At 43.5% G+C, this 18,203-nt stretch overlaps 2 protein-coding genes across 3 annotated transcripts in view; one reads left to right on the forward strand and one right to left on the reverse strand.

Moving 5' to 3' along the window:
• Cfap52 (cilia and flagella associated protein 52) overlaps positions 1 to 8,238 on the reverse strand; it is a 42,036-nt gene extending 33,798 nt beyond the window's left edge. Inside the window, exon 1 of the mRNA XM_021176819.1 lies at positions 8,115 to 8,238. Within this exon, the coding sequence (XP_021032478.1) occupies positions 8,115 to 8,184 (70 nt within the window). The 5' untranslated portion in view covers positions 8,185 to 8,238. The remainder of the gene's footprint in view (positions 1 to 8,114) is intronic.
• A 778-nt stretch (positions 8,239 to 9,016) lies between these two features.
• Stx8 (syntaxin 8) overlaps positions 9,017 to 18,203 on the forward strand; it is a 234,262-nt gene continuing 225,075 nt past the window's right edge. The window contains exons 1-3 of one of the 2 annotated variants that reach the window (XM_021176854.2): positions 9,017 to 9,108; positions 12,373 to 12,472; positions 15,839 to 15,933. In XM_021176854.2, coding sequence (XP_021032513.2) covers positions 9,020 to 9,108; positions 12,373 to 12,472; positions 15,839 to 15,933 — 284 coding nt within the window. In that variant the 5' untranslated portion in view covers positions 9,017 to 9,019. The remainder of the gene's footprint in view (positions 9,109 to 12,372; positions 12,473 to 15,838; positions 15,934 to 18,203) is intronic. The other variant, XM_029483297.1, reaches the window with a different exon arrangement.

Below are 18,203 nucleotides of genomic sequence, written 5' to 3' on the forward strand. Positions count from 1 at the left end.
GATAGGCATCTCGTGCTATTCATTGTATAATAGGAGATAGGCATCTCGTGCTATTCATTGTATAATAGGAGATAGGCATCTCGTGCTATTCATTGGAGAGAAGTGTTTTGTTTTTAAGATTTATTTATTTATTTATTTATCTCATATATGTGAGTACACCTCCGCTGTCTTCAGACACACCAGAAGAGGGAATCGGATTCCATTACAGATGGTTGTAAGCCACCATATGGTTGCTGGGAATTGAACTCAGGACCTCTGGAATATCAGTCAGTGCTCTCAACCACTGAGCCATCTCTCTAGCTCCTGAGAAGTTTTTGTTTGTTTGTTTGTTTGTTTGTTTGCTGTTGTTTTTTAACTCTTTATTCTCCATTGCAATGTGCTGAGGATCAAATCCCAGGACCTTGTGTACACCAGGTAAGTGCTCTACCACTGAGCTACATCCCAACCCTTGCTCATTCTTCATGTTTACCTTACAATATAAACTCTGAAATCAGCTGGCATATTCTATTAAAGTTTCAGAATGATTTAAATTATTTTGATTTTGCGAGGCTGTATTATGATTCTTTTCTAAAGAGAGAGTATGTTTCTCTTTGAGGTCTTTTTTAAATGTTCCCTATACTTATGTCTTCTTTATACAAATCTCATATTACATTTATTAGTGGGTATTTAAAAATCTTTTTTGAAGCTGAACTTGATAGCACTTGCTTTTAAAAGCAGCATTTGGGGAACAGAAGTGGGCAGATGTCTGTGAGTTGGAAGCTAGCTTGGTCTACATAGTGATTTCTAGGATAGCCAGGGATACAAAATGAGAACCTGTGTCAAAAAAACACAAACAAACAAACAAAAAGAAAAATGAAAGGAAAGGAAAAGAAAAAGCAAAAACAACAAAACCCAAAAAGTGTTTTTGATTGCTTTTTAGTTCCCCATTTTAAAAAATCATACATATTTATTAATATAGTTTTCTTGGATTTTAAAAAGTCTTTAACACATGACAATTGTAAGATTTTATTGGCTACACCTTTCTTCCTTTTTTCTTTTTCTTTTCTCCTTCCTTCCTTCCTTCCTTCCTTCCTTCCTTCCTTCCTTCCTTCCTTCCTTCCTTCTTCCCTCCCTCTTTCTTTTCTTTCTTTCTTTCTTTCTTTCTTTCTTTCTTTCTTTCTTTCTTTCTTTCTTTCTTTCTTTCGACAAGAGTCTTACAATGTAGCTCTGTATGATCTGGAACTTGATATGTAGATCAGGCTGCCCTTAACCCCACTGAGAGCCACTTGCCTCTGCCTCCCCAGTGATGGGATTAAAAGTGTGTGCCACCATACCCAGCTCCTTCTTTACGGAAGTTCTTAGGAGAGTAAATTTTGTGTTTTTCACCTATTCCTCCTAAGACGATATAATTTTGTTCCTAATTTTGGGCTCTTTATAAACATTCATATGGCTACCCATATGGTAAGAGTAAAATAAGATCATTGCTTCACCCTTCACAGGAATAACACATTCCAGGTGGATCAAAGATCTAAATGTGAAAAACAGGATCTAATGTTTGCACAGGTGTGGGAAATGGCTTTTTAACCAGGAAGATAAAAAAGTCAGGTTGATTATTATCCAATTCTGTTTAAATCTCAATTTCTAGCTGCAAAAGGCAAAATGGAAAGAAAAGCCCAAACCAGAAGGGATTTGTAACATACAGAGATGAAAAGGGATTCTTGGTGAATATGCTAAGAGCTTCTAAAAAGCAAGAACAACAACAATGACAACAACATGAGCAAGGAATATGAATGGTCACTTTATAACGAAACACTCTGAACATCAGTAAGCATGCCAAAAGATAAGCTTTTAGGGCTGGAGAGAAGGTCCTGAGTTCAAATCCCAGCAACCACATGGTGGCTCACAACCATCTGTAATGGGATCTGATGCTCTCTTCTGGGGTGTCTGAAGACAGCTACAGTGTACTTACATATAATAAATAAATAAATCTTTAAAAAAAACAGATAAGGTTTTATTTTGGGGTTAAGGATAGGTTGGGGTCAAGGTTGGGGCTAGGGTTGAGGTTAGTATTTGGGTAGGTGTTGCTTTGGAGATTGGATTGGTTTTGGAGTTGGAGTTGGGTTAGGATTAGGGATAGTACTGGGGTTGAGGTCTGTTGTGTGGTGGTTTGGTTTAGAATGACTCCCATAAGCCGGGCGGTGGTGGCGCACGCCTGTAATCCCAGCACTTGGGAGGCAAAGGCAAGTGGATTTCTAAGTTTGAGGCCAGCCTGGTCTACAGAGTGAGTTCCAGGATAGCCAGGGCTACACAGAGAAACCCTGTCTCAGAAAAAAAAAAAAAAAAAGAATGACTCCCATAGGCTCAGATTTGAGTGCTTGGTTCCGGGTTGGTGGGACTGTTTAGGAAGGATCAGGAGGTGTGGCCTCCATGAGGGCAGGGGTGGGATGTTACTGGGTGGGGTTCAAGGTTTCCAAATCTAACGCCAGGCACAGTCTCTTTCTCTCTCTGCCTACTGCCTGTGGATAAGATAGAAGCCCTCAGCTACTGCAAAATTGTCATGCCAGCCTGCCTCCTGCCATTGTTCCCACCATGCTGGTCATGGACTCACCTTCTGAAGCTATGTCAGTTAAATAAATGCTTTCTTTTATAAGTTGCCTTGGTCAAGGTTGCTTGGTTTTGGACTGGGGGCGTGGGACTGAGGTGCATATTTTATATATCAAAGCAGACCTGGCTTCCAGGTTCTCGCAGCGTCCTTCAGTCCCTACCTGGCTGGCATACCCTGCCCCCAACCTTGAACTTTCCAGCCTAGGAGTTGGGCTGTTCATCCCCCAGAGGCTCCTCTCCCTATAATCCAGACATTTTGATCTTCCCTCTCTTGCTGCCCCTTCTCCTTTCCTCTCTCCGTGAGCAACCTTTCTCTCTTTCTCTCCCTTCCCACCCTCCCCACCGTGACTCCCCTGGCCTCAATCCTTGGGGGCCAGTGAACTAGCCCAAGAGCAGCTTCCCAATAAACCTGCCTTTAATATATTCTAATCTGGCTTCTCTGCTCATTTTACCAGCAGAGAAATAACTTATCAATGGTGTCTCTTCGTGGCACTAGAACATTACCTAAGGCAGAAGTTAGTATCAGAGAGTATGATATTGCTGTAGCAGGCCTGTTCGTGCTTCTTGTTACTGGAATGTGGATTTTGGGACTTTGACTTAGGGCAGAGGATGAATTGCTCTAAGTAGGCTGAATGGGCCATCCTAGGAGGAGCATGGAAGACAGTAGTGCTGAGTGCAGTGTGGACCATGGAGGGCCAGCTCAGGAGGTTTCAGAGGTGAGTAGTGTCAGTGAATGGACTAGAGACCATTTTTGTGATATTTTGGCAAAAGGACATTGCTTCATTTTTGCCCTTATCCTAAGAATCTTCCAGAGGCTAAATTCATGATTTCTTGCCTTAATGTCAACGGACAGAGGAGATTGTAAGACAATTTAGAACTGACTGTGTCGTGTGGCCACTCTTAGATCCCTAATGAAAAAGAAAGTGGGACAGAAAGAAATATAAGATATACATTTGAGGAGAGAAAGAGCACCAGGGAGAGTAATGTTGGAGCCAAGTCTCATGCAGGATGCTATAGGGAAGAGAGGGAGTAAGACCCTCAGGTAAAGCCTTACCCAGCTAATCTTGAAATTTGCCATAAGGGAAGCATCAACAAGTCAAGGCTTATGCAAATGGATGCAAGAAGGGGACCAGTTTTCCAACAGCTTTAGCCACCTGGTTCTGGCTTTGTTGGGATGAATACAGAAGTAAAGGGTTTTTGGAATCTTCTGGCAGTTAAGGAAATCCCCCTGAGGCTTGGGATGTGGCAGGGGTGCCCTTACCCGGTGGCCTGGAGGGGCCACAGTGTGAGGCTAGCTGTGAAAGTGATGCCTGGATTGCATTGGAGACCCCAAGATGTTAGAGAGTCCAGAACCATGGTTTGTCTACTGAGGAGAGCTGTAAACGGGGTGTGGACAGAGTCTAAGAGAGAGAATCCTGTTGCATCAACAAAGCTGGAAGGAGTTGGAGATCCTAAAAGCCATCTAAGCCAGCGGTTCTCAACCTATGGCTTGAGACACCTTGGGGGGAGGTGTGTCAAATGACCCTTTCACAGGGTCACCTAAGAACATGGAAAACACAGATATTTACAATGTAATTCATAACAGTAGAAAAATTATATAGTAGCAACAAAATAATTTTATGGTTGGAGGTCACTGCAATGTGAAGAACTGTGTTAAAGGGTCACAGCATCAGGAAGGTTAGGAATCACTGAGTCCTTTGACAGCAAACATAAATGTACAGAAATTGGGGTTTGCCCTCCTGGGTTTTGGCCTCCCTTTGTTTTTTCCTCACTATGCCACTCTTTCCTCCGTTTTGGAATGGAAATTTATATTCTGTGTTATCATATGTTGGTGTATGCAATTGGCTTTTGATTTTGCTGGGGGTTACAGTAAGGAGATTGCCTCGAGACCCAGAAGAGACTTTGGACTTTTAAACAGTATTGAGACTGTGAAAGACTATGGAGACTTTGGGAGTTCCATGAGATGCATCTACATTATGATATGGCTACCAAGCCTATTGGGGCTAAAGAGTGGAATGTGGTCGTTTGAATGGGAATAGCCTGCACAGGCTCATAAGTTTGACTGCTTAGTCCCTAGTTAGTGGGACAGTGTGAGAACATTTAGGAGGTTGGCCTTGTTGAAGATGTGTCACCACAGGTTGGTGGTGAGGTTCAAAAGCCGACACCAGGAACAGCCCCTCCCCCCTCTCTCCTGCCTGTGGATAAGATATAAATTTTCAGCTTCAGGGCTCACCCTCTGACACTGTAAGCAAGTCCCCAGTTAAATGCAGTCTTATATAAGTTGCCTTGTTCACGGTATCTCTTCACAGCAATAGAAAAGTGTCTTAGACAGGTGTGCATGTCTTTAGTTACATAGTTAAGATTCTTAGCTGCAAACAAAAAGAGTCAACTCTGGCTCAATATAGCAGACAAATAATTTCAAGAAAGGAACACGGCATTGATAGGAAGTGTAGAAAATCTACTTGAAAAGTGGGCAGTGGTAATGAGAAAGCCAGGCCACATGACACAGGACCCAGGCTTCCATGATCCTGATGCCTGGGAGAGTCACAGTGCAACAGTGCTTCACTCCCTCAAGAGGAGAAGTGGTATGTGTGTGCACGTGTGTGTGCACGTGTGTGTGTGTGCGCGCGCGCGCGTGTGTGTGTGTGTTGTGTAGGCCTGAGGATGATGTTGGATATTTTTTTCTATGGCCCTTCACCTTATATTTTGAGATAGGGCATCTCAGACATGATGGTTGGTTAGGCTGATTCTGGGGTTCTGCCTGTCTCCTTCCCCAGCCCTCCAGTCCTGGGGTTACATGCCACCATGCCCAGCTTTTCACATGACTGCTGAAGACCCAAGCTCAGGGTCTTCATGGTGGCACCATAACCACTTTATTGATGAAGCCAACACTCTTTCCTAAAGGTGGTGTAATTGATTCTTCTAGAAATTGCAGATGAAAAATGCCTTATTTTCAGGCTGGTGAGGTGGCTCAGCAGTTAAGAGCACTGACTGCTCTTCCAAAGGTCCTGAGTTCAGTTCCCAGCAACCACGTGGTGGCTCACCCGTAATAAGATCTGACCCCCTCTTCTGGTGCATCTGAAGGCAGCTACAGTGTACTTACATATAATAATCATAATATTAATAAATAATAAATAAATCTTTAAAAAAGAAAATGCCTTATTCTTACCTTCTTATGTATATATATATATATATATATATATATATATATCCTTTGCCTATTTGAGAAATAAAAAGTGATGTCACTGTTTTAATAACACTTTTAGGCTTTTAACAAATAGACATTTATATTTATGATGATTAATATTGTTATTATTGCCATTATGTTTTTCAGGAGCTTAGCTCTTTCTACAGAGCCAGAAAAACAAACCATATGGTTTATTTTAGACTCTGAGCCATACGGCCGGTGTTGCAGTCAGTCATCTCTGCTAGTGTAGTGTGAAAATAGCCATAGACTGCACCAATACAAAGGACATGGCTGAGTTCCAATGGAACTTTATTTACAAAACACACAGTGGGACCAATCTGGCCTGCAGATCCCTGGCCGATCTGTTGTTGTTGCTTTTTTAACTTATAAGAGCTCTAGATATAATGGAAAAATTGGTTGAATGTGACCAGACTCTCAATAGCAACAGCCTGATGTTTCCATATCTGACACAATTATATTCGGTTTGTTTACTTGATAAGCTCACATCAGAGTACAATACCTGGTACAGTTACATATATGCATCACCGTTTTCAAATTCAAGTTTAATAACACAACAGTTACCATGAGTTCTAATTTTGCATTCAACTTCTCAACTTCTTCTTCTTCTTTTTTTTTTTTTTTTTGCTTTGGCCATCCTAGAACTCAGTACTCAGTATGTAGATTAGGTTGGCCTAGAACTCAGAGATCTGACTGCCTCTGCCTCTCAAGTGCTGGGATTATGCCTTCAACATATGATTAATTTCATGTGAACTCTAAGCTCTGACCTCTAAGTCTAGTTCCTGTCCCCACCCCCGCCCCCTCCCCCTTCCTGGATCTTCACTCTCCGTTTCTCAGCCCCCCCCCCCTTTCTGGCTACTTGCAATGATCTGCACCCCAATCCTTAGCCTCTGGTTAAAGACTATTTAAATTCAAGAAGAGTCTTTTAACAAGAAGAAAAAATCAGTCTTTTCTTGGCTTCTTTCAATAAATAACTTTTTCCCACGGGCTCGGGAGAAGTCTAGGCAAGAGTGTACACTACTCTTGCAGAGGCCCTGACCTCACTTCCTAGGACATACTTACTACCTGTAACTTCACTGCCACCAGATCTGGCGCCCTCTCCTGGTCTTCACGAGCACCTGCACTTACATGTCCATTCCTTCACCCCATGCGCATAATTAAAAATAAAACAAGGAGCCCAAGAGTTGGCTCAGCAGTTAAGAACCCTGGCTTCTTTCCCAAAGGACCCAGCTTTCATTCCTAGCACTCACATGGGACTCACGTCTGTCTGTAACTCTAGTCCTGGTGGATCTGATGCGCTTTTCCGGTCTCCTTGGGCACTGGTTCACAGACATGCGCTCTGAGCAAAACACTCACGCAGTTTTTTTTTTTTTGTTGTTGTTGTTGTTTGTTTTTTGTTTTTTAAAGCAAACTTTCTCCCAAACTTTGATACACTTTAGGATTCTCTCCTTACTGTGTTAGCAAAAATTCAGTTACAGGCTAGAGAGATGCCTCCGTGGTTAAGAGCATGGGCTGTTCCTCCAAAGGACCAGGGTTCAATCTCAGCACCCGTATGGCAGGGCAAAATACTAATGCACATAAAGTAAATTACTTTTAAAAAAATCAATCACAGATCTTGTGTGTCTTTGCACTGACCGGCTCACCAGAATATTTTTTGCAGTTCTCCAGGGATCACTTCTTATCAGTACTATTTGTCCATCTCTACAGACAGTGTTGGCTCAGCTACAGAAAACGCTGGCTTTCAGTTAAAGCAGCACAGAGCAACGAAGACTCAAGAGCTAATGCCAGGAGTGCTTAAACCTTTACTCTGTAATCGTTCCGCACAGCATCGTTACTACGGTAAAGCTTTCAGGCATTAGATTCGTTTTTTAAAAAAATCGATTTTCCTCCTAAAATTTAACTCCTTGCCTTTTCGCCACACCCCAAACATGACCCCCCCAGTCACAGCATTTCTCTCTCAATGTTTACCATGACACAAAGTGTGAGCACCACAGGAAGGCCCCTCCAGAATTAAAAAGGCCCCTCCAGAATTAATGTCCTACTTCCCTCCCATCCTGGTCTTAAACCTTTGAGTTGTTACTTTAGGAGAGACCCTTACTCATACTCCTACAGAGTTAGGCTCACTTGGTCTCTGGAGGAGCTTTATCTGAGCTCTTACACCCGTGCCAGTTCCTGAGGCTCAGGAATGAGGCCCAGATCCGCCACCATCCTGGGGCGGGTGGTGCCTGGCCACACTCTTGCCGCTATCCCCACTGCCTCTCAGGCGCTACCAGGTCAGCGTCTCACTGTCCCGGAGGCACAAAATCATGGTTGCTCAAGGTCTCACCATTGAAACCGATCACAGCCTGAAGCTCCAGTTCTGCTACATCCAGCTCGGGTAAAACTTGTTCTCCCATCCTGGAGAGTTTCAGCTCATTGATTCTTCCACTCCAGGGTGCAGCGTCTCCTGGTCGTCATGGTAACTGGCGCACGCATGCGTGCTAGGTTCACGCAGGAGAAGAAACCCAGCCCACTGTGTTTGAGTTGATTTCCCCGCTTGCAAATGTTGGGAGGACTTCCTTAGTATGTATTTTATTCATTCTGGAAATGTAGGTGGTAGGTTGACGCTAAGTGCACAAGGTAAATTTCCTCATCTCCCGTGTACAGGGCTGTGACTTTTTAAAAACTATACAATTAAGCCCCTCGTGATGATTATTAAAAATAATTGAACACAGAATAATTGAGCACAGAGAATTGCCTCTGATGAATAGGTTGCTATAAAAAACATGGCATTGATACTTCTTTATAAAAGAAAAATTTAAAAAATCACTAAAAACGTTTTAATACAGTATGCAACTATTTTTTATGTATATGTATGTATGTATGTATTCATGCATGTATGGTACGTATGTTGCCTGTATGTATATTTCCTGCCTCAGCCATCCAAGTGCTGGAATTCCAGGCTTGAGTTATCACACCCAGCTTGTCTTGCTGTTTTGAATTAAGAAAAAAAAATACAGAATGCCGGGGTTGAAGCGCTTCCATTCCCTGGCAAAATGTTTTGATTCTGCTCAACAATTTTAACTATTTTTCTTGCGTCCAGCAATTCATGTGAATTAACAAAAATAGATTCTTGCAACCCACTCCCTTAGGGGTGCGCTCTGGGTAGGGGGTGGGGGCGTCGTTCTGAGGTCAATTAAAACAGGTTTCACTTTGCAAACTCTGGGTCGCGCACTCTCCGAACTGCAGGGAATGAGCCGCGCGGGCCGCCGTAGTCAGCTGCTACGAGCAGGAAGTGTCCCAGCTGCGGGCGGAGACTGCACCATGGCCCCGGACCCCTGGTGAGTAGCCGGTGATGGCAGCAGAGTATGGGGGTTAACTTGGGGGTGGAACTGGTTTCCAGGGACTGGCAGAGACTCTGCCCATCTTTGAGCTTGAGGCTGGCGGCCTTAGGGATGAAGATCGAGCGAGAATCCTCCCCCTGTTGAGGGGACTCAGCCACGTACTGCCTACTCAGTGCTAACTCTGTGGTCCTAGGGGAGGCTATGACCTGGGGGAGCTGGGACTTGAGCAATCGAATATTTGCCCCCTTTTTCTGGGGCTTCTTGCCTATCATGCTTGTGGCTGACTGCATGCATAGACTTCCCCAGGCTCCTGTAAAAGGGAGGTCAAAATAACCTTTTGGTGGGGTATCCCTTCACCCAGTAATCCCCAGAAAGGTAATAAACTGAAGTTCACACTCCATGGACACCAGTTAGTAGCTAGTTGGGCACGGGTGCTATAGGCTTTTCACAGAAAACTTGTAGGACATTGGGAGGGGAAATTTTGCACTTTTCCTGCATCAGTAGCATGAAGACTTATGTCAGCACGAAGTAGGAAGTGCCTGATAAGGACCATTTATTCAGCAAAGAAACCTCAAGGAGAGAATGATGAAAAACATCTTCGTACAAGGAACAAATTGCTATAAAGTCCTGACCTTCCTGATGAATAATTTATAACACTGCATTTCTATAAGTTTGTGTTGTAGAATATGCCTATGGTGGTGTTTCTGGTACAATTTGTAGTTGTTTGATGGCAGATAAATTTGAATTTAGAGAGTGGATCCCAAGGTCAGAATTAGAGTTTTCTGGGATCTAGGCTATTTGGGCAAGTTGCTGAATTGTTTGTTGTTGGTTTGTTTTTCAGTGTCTCAGGGAGCCCAGGTTGATCTTGAATTCCTGACCCTTTTGCTTCAGTCTCCAAAATGGTGGCATTACAGGCCTCTGCTACCAAGCCCAGCCAAGTGCTGAATTTTGTCCTGAAGTTTTAACAATTGTATACACCCCTGGTAGAAAATTGAGAAACTGCTGAGTATCTGAAGGGAGTAAAAAGCACCCTTATCCCTCGGAAGCAATCAGTGCTCACCTTTTTTTTCCAGTGCATTTATTGTTTGGATCTATATCCTGCTTATATTTTACAAAGCAGGGAGGGAGCATTTCTCCATGTCCTTAAAAGGTAGTAGTCTTAAAAACATGATTTTTAATGTGTATCAGTGCATCATCTGAGTGTACGTAACTTATTTCAAATTTTAGCCGGGTTGTAGAACGATTGTTTAGCACACGCAAGACCCTGGGTTTGGTCCCCAGCAAGACCAGAAAGCTTTCAGCTGGCAAACGAGAAAGCCGCTGAGTCAAACAGTTAAGACTAACAGTAAAAGAGTTGAAATGCTTCAGTGTCTTGGGTAAAATTCTCCTGTAAGTCTGATCTCATTATTCCCCCGTGCCACGCTGTGCAGAGAACTGACTTCTGCTCCTCTGTCCTGCTCGCACTATACCTTCCTCCCAGGACCACCGCGTGGCAGGATGTGCCAGGCAGGCTTTCATCTTTGCTTATGCCATGTGCCTTCCACAGTGCTTAGACTCTGCTCCTCCTTCCCATAGAGAAATCTGCTTTAGTCTTGTTTAGAGTTGGCCCAAATTGTCCTCTTGTGGCCCAGCCCGTCCGAGTGCCTCTCTCATCAGTCATCTCTCCTTTCCCCAGCTCTAGAGGCACTTAAGTTAGGTCCCGTTCCTAATCAACAGGATTTTGTTATGGGTTTTATATGTTTGATGTGCCGTCACAGAGCTGGACTGAAGCTCCTGTCTTCATAGATTACTTACTTATTGCATGGAGGCAGTAAGTAAAGTGTGGGGAAGCTGGGACTAGGACTTTTTTTTTTATTATTCTGATGTATTTAAAAAAAAAAAAAACACCTGCTCTTTTTCATGCACACCTATACCAGATTATAATAAATGATTCATATGGCTGTATACATGAATCTAGGCTTAGGGGTTACCACAGCCTCTGAAGTGCTTGTGGAGTTCACAACACAAAGTTCTCTGTATAGGACCTGGAGCCACATCCCCAGCCCAAGTTGGCACTTCGGTGGCTGAGCCTAGTGCATTGCGCAAGCTAGACAAACGCTTCCCCATCCATCTGTGCCCTTAGTAACCCCCAGCCCCTTTTCTTTAAAGTTGGAGACTGATCTCTAAGTTTTACCCAGGCCCCTTCTAGCTGACTAACGTTGAAGTTACGAGTCCCTTGTCTCAGCCTCAAGTAGCTGAGGTTATAAGCTACTACTTCCAGTGCTGGAATATTTTAGAGAAATAAGCTAGTTATTTTCTTATGGGTAAAGCTGGGACATCAGGGCAGACAGCAGTTTTCAATATTTTGCAATGGGCAATCCTACAGAATACATCATTCACTTGAGCACATGAGTCCCCGCTTCTTAGGAGCAGACTGGTATGAGAGATGAGACCAGAGTTTAAAATGCCGTGAAGAGGAAAACTCCGGGTGCTGTTGGGTGTTGACTTGAATTTCTTTCTTTTGAAGATTTATTAATTTATTTTATGTATGTGAGTATACTGTCACTCTCTTCAGACATACCAGAAGCGGGCATCGGATCCCATTACAGATGGCTGTGAGCCACCATGTGATTGCTGGGAATTGAATTCAGGACCTCTAGAAGAGCAGTCAGTGCTCTTACCTGCCGAGCTCTGAATCTTTTTTTTTTTTTTAATTTATTTTTATTTTAAGTGTGTGGGTGTTTTGCCTACACACATGTGTGGGTGTCATGTGCTTGACTGGCAACTTTCAGAGGCTAGAAGAGGGTATGAGACAATTCTGAACTGCCATGTGGGACCTGAGAATTGAACCCAGGTCCTCAGGAAGAGCATCAGTGCTCTTAACCACTGAGCCAGCCCCTGATTTAGCTTTTCATTCGAATCTTTCCAAGCCCAACACTGTTGAGCAGGAAGTGGAAAGCCAGTCGTGGTTCTGAGAGAACTGTGGCAGGCTGAGGAGTCTGCCAGGCTCTCTTGTCAGAGCGTTTTGTTTTGTTTTTTTTGCTGCAGATACACAGTTCCTGCTGTCCCCGCAGTGTGTTTCTGCACGTCACTTCTCATCTTTCCTCTGTGTCTCCTGCCCTGAAACAGCGTTCCCTTGTCACTGTGTTCCTTTAGGCCAGGCTGGCCTCGCACTCCTGCCTCTACCTTTGCAATGCTAGGATTAAAGGCATGCGATACGATACCACACTCAGCCAGCACTTTCTTTTAAAGAACTTTAACCTGACATTGACTTGGATGCAGGTTCTCCACATACGATTCTACGTGTCAGATAGCCCAAGAAATCGCTGAGAAGATTCAAGAACGAAATCAGTGTGAAAGAAGAGGTGAGAAGACACCGAAGGTAATACATGGAGGAATCAACGTGCTAAGCTCTGATATCTGAAACCATTGCTAGATCTGGGGCATGCGGGCGTTGGGGGGTGGTGTGTATGTGTGTGTAAGTCTTTTAAATCTTTGAAGTGTGTTTTCATATGTTGTAGTGAATTTTACTTTTTTTGCCACTCCCCCGAGATATAAAATCCTCTATATTTCATTCACTGACTTTTTATATAGCTGCTGTTCTTCATACTTTTGATAGCCGCTGTCATCACACTCCATAGAGTTCACACCGTCGGCAGCTGCTGGCACCCTACCCTTGGGTGTGTGTGTGTGTGTGTGTGCACGCGCCTGTGTGTATATGTGCGTATGTACTTGTGCCCATGTGGAGGCCAGAGGTTGTTGTTCTCATTGTCACTTTCCACCTTGTCCTTTTGAGACTGGGTCTGCCATTGAATCAGGAGTTTACCAACTTAGTCAGACTGGCCAGTTAGCTCCAGGCTGCCGCGCCTGACTTTTGCCTCCTGTGTGGCCTGCTGGGGATGAAACACAGATCCCCAAGCGTGTGCAGCAAGCCCATTCCCAAGCCCTCCCCTAACCCCCTGTGTTTTGTTTGTAATAACTCCTTATCCAATTGTGTGGGCTACGTAGGGAGATCTTATCTCAACACCAAACAGGTTAAGCAGCAAACCAAAGAAATAAATGCAGTACTCAGTCATATGCACAATATGAAAGCACAGGCACTCCCCTTTATTTTGCATAAATATCATTTGTCTTATTTTCATTCTCATTTTCCCCTTCAGGGTAATTTCACTTGTTTGTTCATTCATTCATTCATTTGTTTGTTTGCTTGTTTGTTTTTGAGTCAGGGTCTCGCTGTGTAGCGAGTCCAAGGTGCCTTGGAGTCGCTGTGTAGTCCAGGCTAGGCTTACACCATGATCTCATCTCCTGAGCTCTAAGATTACAGAGGTTTGTCATTTTATAGGTAGTTTTATAAAATGTCACTAAAAAAATTGCACTGTATCTTAATTATCAATAACAAGATTCCAAGTGGATTTTAAATAGACAGGTAGTGGGTTTGTGGATTAAGTAAGGGGGCGGGGTCAGGTTTTCAATAGTGCTTAGTGCTTCCTTTTGAGCCACTCTAGGCGCAGCGTTTACTACGTAGTTACTGTGTGCCCACTACCAGTTTACATATATTCCTTCAGATTTTGTTGATATTATTTTGTTTTAAATTAATTAATTAATTAAGAGACAGGCTGTCATATACCCAGGCTGTCCTCCTGTAGTTCAGGCTGGTCTTGGGCTCTTTATCCTCCTACCTCCACCTTCTGAGTGCTGGTATAGTAGGTCTGAGCCACCATACCTGGCTGGATCACTCTACTGAATTGACTTTGTGTGTGTGTGTGCGCGCACGCACGCACAGTATATGTACTTGTTTATGTGTGTATATACACGTGTGTGTCTCCGTGTGAAGGCCAGAGGTTAAGGATGGGTGCTTTCTTGATGCTGCGTAGTTTTTTTGTCTTATTGTTGTTGTTGTTATTTTTTGTTTGTGGGTTTTTTGTTTGCTTGTCTGTTTTGTTTTGAGACAACATCTCTCATTGAACTTGGAACTTAACCAATTTGGGTAGACCAGATGGCTAGCGAGCCCCATAGATGCTCCCATCCCCATATCCTCAGTGCTGGGATCATCAGCATGCCTGGCCTTTTTACATGAGTGCTTGGACCTCAAACTCAGGTCTTCGTGCTTGCATAGCAAGCACTCTCCTGACAGAGCCATCTCCCCAGCCCTGAACTGATTCTCTTTCACTTCCTCAAGGGGATTATTCTCCATCTGCTAGTAATACTTTGATTTCCTTTGAGCCCTTAGTATTTCCTGAGTCTTGATCTTTTAGTAAGAACTTCTAGATCACAGCTGAGTGATACTGTTCAGACAGTGCCATCTAAATTTCTCTACACTGTGTTAATCATATGCTTATTCTGTTTTTAATCTTTGACACTGCGAGCTTTCTTTTTAGGGTTCTACCACTAAGCCAGTCTTACCTTGCAAGATTAAATTGTACTTCATGGTAGCATCTCGTCCTTTTCAATGTAGTTCTGAGTTTTCTGATAGGTCACTAGCGTTTTGTCATCCTTGAGTGGGAATGGCATGCAGGAGTTTTTGTTTGTTTTGTTTTTTTCAGTTATTTAAGTCAGTGGTTTTGCTTCTTTTTTGTATATTCTGAAATTTCTGCTTTATTATAACTATGGAAGTTTTCTGATTATTAAATATTATTTTCTTATAAAATTTTAAGAGATCTTACTACGGAATGCTCCCCTATGGCATCACAGTGCAGTTGGTTTCTGGGCTATTTTCTTTTTGGGTGACATTGCATTTTATGACTTGATTTAAAATTTGTAAAATTACATTTGTTTGAGTGTGTGAGTATGTGTGTATGTGTGTTGTGTGTTGTACCCTTTTGATAGAGTTTGTGGTGTGTGTGTCCTACTTCTCCCCGAGCTATATAGCTGCTACTTTGTTGTTGTTTGCTGAGTGGGGGTCTCACTGGAAGCCTTGGCTGGCCTGGACCATGCTGACCTTGAACTCTTTCTTAGATATCCTCTCACCTCCTCAGAGCTGGGATTATAGGCGCACCCCAACGCCGCACCCTAACATGCCCCGAGTAACTGCTACTTTTAGCAAGCAGCAGTGAGAACAGTGGCGTTCTGCCTTTTTAATATTCCTCTGATTTCATCCATGGTCCAATATGTTTTCATTTAAATGGGTCCTTTTGTTCTTCACATTTCCAAATGTCAGAGTGGGGCTCTCCCCACCCCTTCTTCATCTTTAGAGTCACAAACAGACATGTCCTCTGGGTTTTGAGGATGATTGGAGAAAATTCCCACAGTTGTAGAAGAAGAGCCATGCATGGTTAACATTCCTTTCATGGAAACAGAGCACGCCCTCTCCAGTGTTCACATGGGCTATAAATACACCAGAGTGCTCAGAGACCAGTCAGGATGGTAATGGGACCTGACACCTTGTCATCTGAAGCATGGTTGAGGGAACTGTGGGGCTTTGCTTTTGAGCATGGACTGGGGGAACACAATTTCCTGCATGGCTCCAGGGTAGATAAAATACAGTGTGTAGAAGAATTCCAGCTGAGTATGAATGCAGGCTGACAGTTTCCACTCAGTATCTGCGTTCCCGTGTGGACCAGGTTGCCATGGGCAGGCAGGTGCACTATGGGTACAAGCTCCAGGTGGGTGGCTAGACCAGGAGGCCATTGAGACCTTTACAACCCTGAGAGTGTCCTTGGGAGGCCAAGCCTCTCTCCCAGGCCTTTTTAACTTAGCAGATGCTACAGCGCAGGCCCAGTGGACTCAGGCTGTGTCCTTCTCTTTGCAGCTTACCTTGACAATCAGAACGTTGTTGAAGAATCTGAAGGTAAAGATCGACCTCTTGAAGGACTTGCTGCTGAGAGCTGTGTCGACACGCCAGATGTATCCATGTAAACATTTCCACCTTTTCTGGAGTGGGAGGAAAAGCAGTCTTAAGACAGGAAGGCATCTGGGCCGTCCAGATCTTCCCACAGCTCAAGGAGGACGTGGTTTTCACGCTGTTGCTATAACCTTACATTCTGTCCTAAGTGTCTGCTCACTGTTACAGTGACTGGGCTAGCCAGGGCAGACCTGCCTAAGGAATGAATCTGTTTGGGTATAACCTTGACAGGCAGGAAGCTAATGCTTTCTGTCAGTGCTTTGTGGAGCTGCACACTGCTCTCTGTCCCTGCCTTGAGGATGGCTGGATGCTGCTCCAACCAGAGGACTTCCATGACACTTCTGAGTGGTGGTTCCCTGCTGGACTTTGCAGAACATTTTCCCCCTTTTCTCAGTAGCCCAAGCAGGACTCAGATTCACTTTGTAGCCAAAGTGAACCTCTGCCCTCACATCCTGAGAACTCAGGTAAAGGCATACTCCGGTGCACCCAGTTTTGTGTGGTGCTGGGGATGGCATCAGCACTCTGCAGGCTAGCCAAATGCTCCCCCCAACTGAGCAGCCTCTCAGCCCTTGGGATGTCTTGTAATCGGCTTCGTGCCCAATAACATCTTTTTTGCTTTTTAAAAGTTCAGCCGTAGACTGGAGAGGTATGACTTGCCTGTCTCATTCTTTCAGGGACACAGGTAAATGTCCCTAGTTTGGGAGCTTTGGGGGTAAAGAGTGCTTTGGGACTTGATTAAGGCTAGCTGGGTCATCTGATCCTCTTGTGAGTTATCGAGTACTCAAGCTTTTTTTTTTTTTTTTTTTTTTTTTTTTTTTTTTTTGTGAGCCGGGTGGTTGTACACATCTGTAATCCCAGCACTGAAGAGTGAGGTGGGATAGAGCGTTAAAAGCCAGCCTGGGCTACATAGTAAGTTTGAGGCCAGGCTAGGCTCTATGATGAGGCACCCTTCCCCACCCCATCCTGTCTCAAAGCAAACATTTTTTAAAAGAAATTCACGATGTAACCTGCTACCTAAACTAATTCTTCAAACCTAGTTTATATTGAAGTGAAAACTGACCCCACAGTTGTTTTTCTTTAAATTGTCTGTAGTTCAGGCCAAAGGTTTGACTCTTGGTAGCAGAGGAAACTGTGTGCCCTGGCTTTAAATGTGGAGAAATGGAGGAATACAACTTTTTTTGACAAAACATTGAAGGTGTTTCAAAAATACATTTTCTCCTCAAGGAGCCCTTTTATGTTAGCAGGGTGGTTGGCATGACTTAGTTGCATGGTTTTCCGTATGTTTAATTATTAATCTTCTGAAGTTTCAAATAAAAGCCTAATTTTAGTAAACAATGGGGGCCTTCTTTCAAACCCAGTGGAAATATTCTGGCATGTAATTTTACCCTCTGCCTGGTATCATTTGGTGCTGCCCTGTTAGTCTGTTACATAAAGAGCTTTTATTTTACCCCAATCAACAGGTTTTAATCCACAGACCTTGAGTGGTTTCCGATGGGTGGGGCTGGCTCCTCTTCTTTCAGAAGTCAGCGCTGGGAAGTTTGCACCTATGTCTAAGGTACAGGACTCATTTTAGTATAACCAGCAGCATATTCATCAGAAAGCTAGCTAAATACTGTCTCATGGCTGTTGGTACCTGTTTGCTAACTTCTAGGAAGATAATTATTGTACTGCACTTTATTTATATATATGCTAACCCTGTAGAGCAAGAGACATATAAAATTCAAGAACTAGCCCCTGGTAGACAGTAAAGAGAGAGTACTAAGTGTGTAATTGGCTTCATTTTTGTTAACACTTTTTAGGCTGATCATCTGTTATAATGGACTTTTGGTTTTGTTTTGATCTCAGAATGAGATCCTGCATGTCACATATTTATGTTATGATTCATAACAGTAGCGAAATCACAGTTATGAAGGATCAATGAAACAGTTTCATGGCTGGGGGTCACCACAACATGAGGAACTGTGTTAAAGGTTGCAGCATGAGGAAGGTTGAGAATCACTAAATTAAAACATTAGCAGAGCTTGAGGGAATATGAATATGAATGATTTCATATTTCCTGGGGTGGGGGGAAGGAAACCTCAACTGGATTATAAAAGCTTTTTAAAATAATCTTTTTTTTTTCTTTTTTCCTTCAAGCGTTTTGCTGGTAGAGGTGACATTTGGATCATATACCACACGGGGGTGCTCTTAAACCTGTTTTCAGGGAAGCCCCCCTCCTTTTTTTTTTTTTTTTTTTTTTTTGTCTTCTAGACTGGAAAAGGAGGTGGTGAAT

The sequence above is a fragment of the Mus caroli genome, chromosome 11 (assembly GCF_900094665.2).
Source record: "Mus caroli chromosome 11, CAROLI_EIJ_v1.1, whole genome shotgun sequence".
Taxonomy (NCBI): Eukaryota; Metazoa; Chordata; class Mammalia; order Rodentia; family Muridae; genus Mus; species Mus caroli.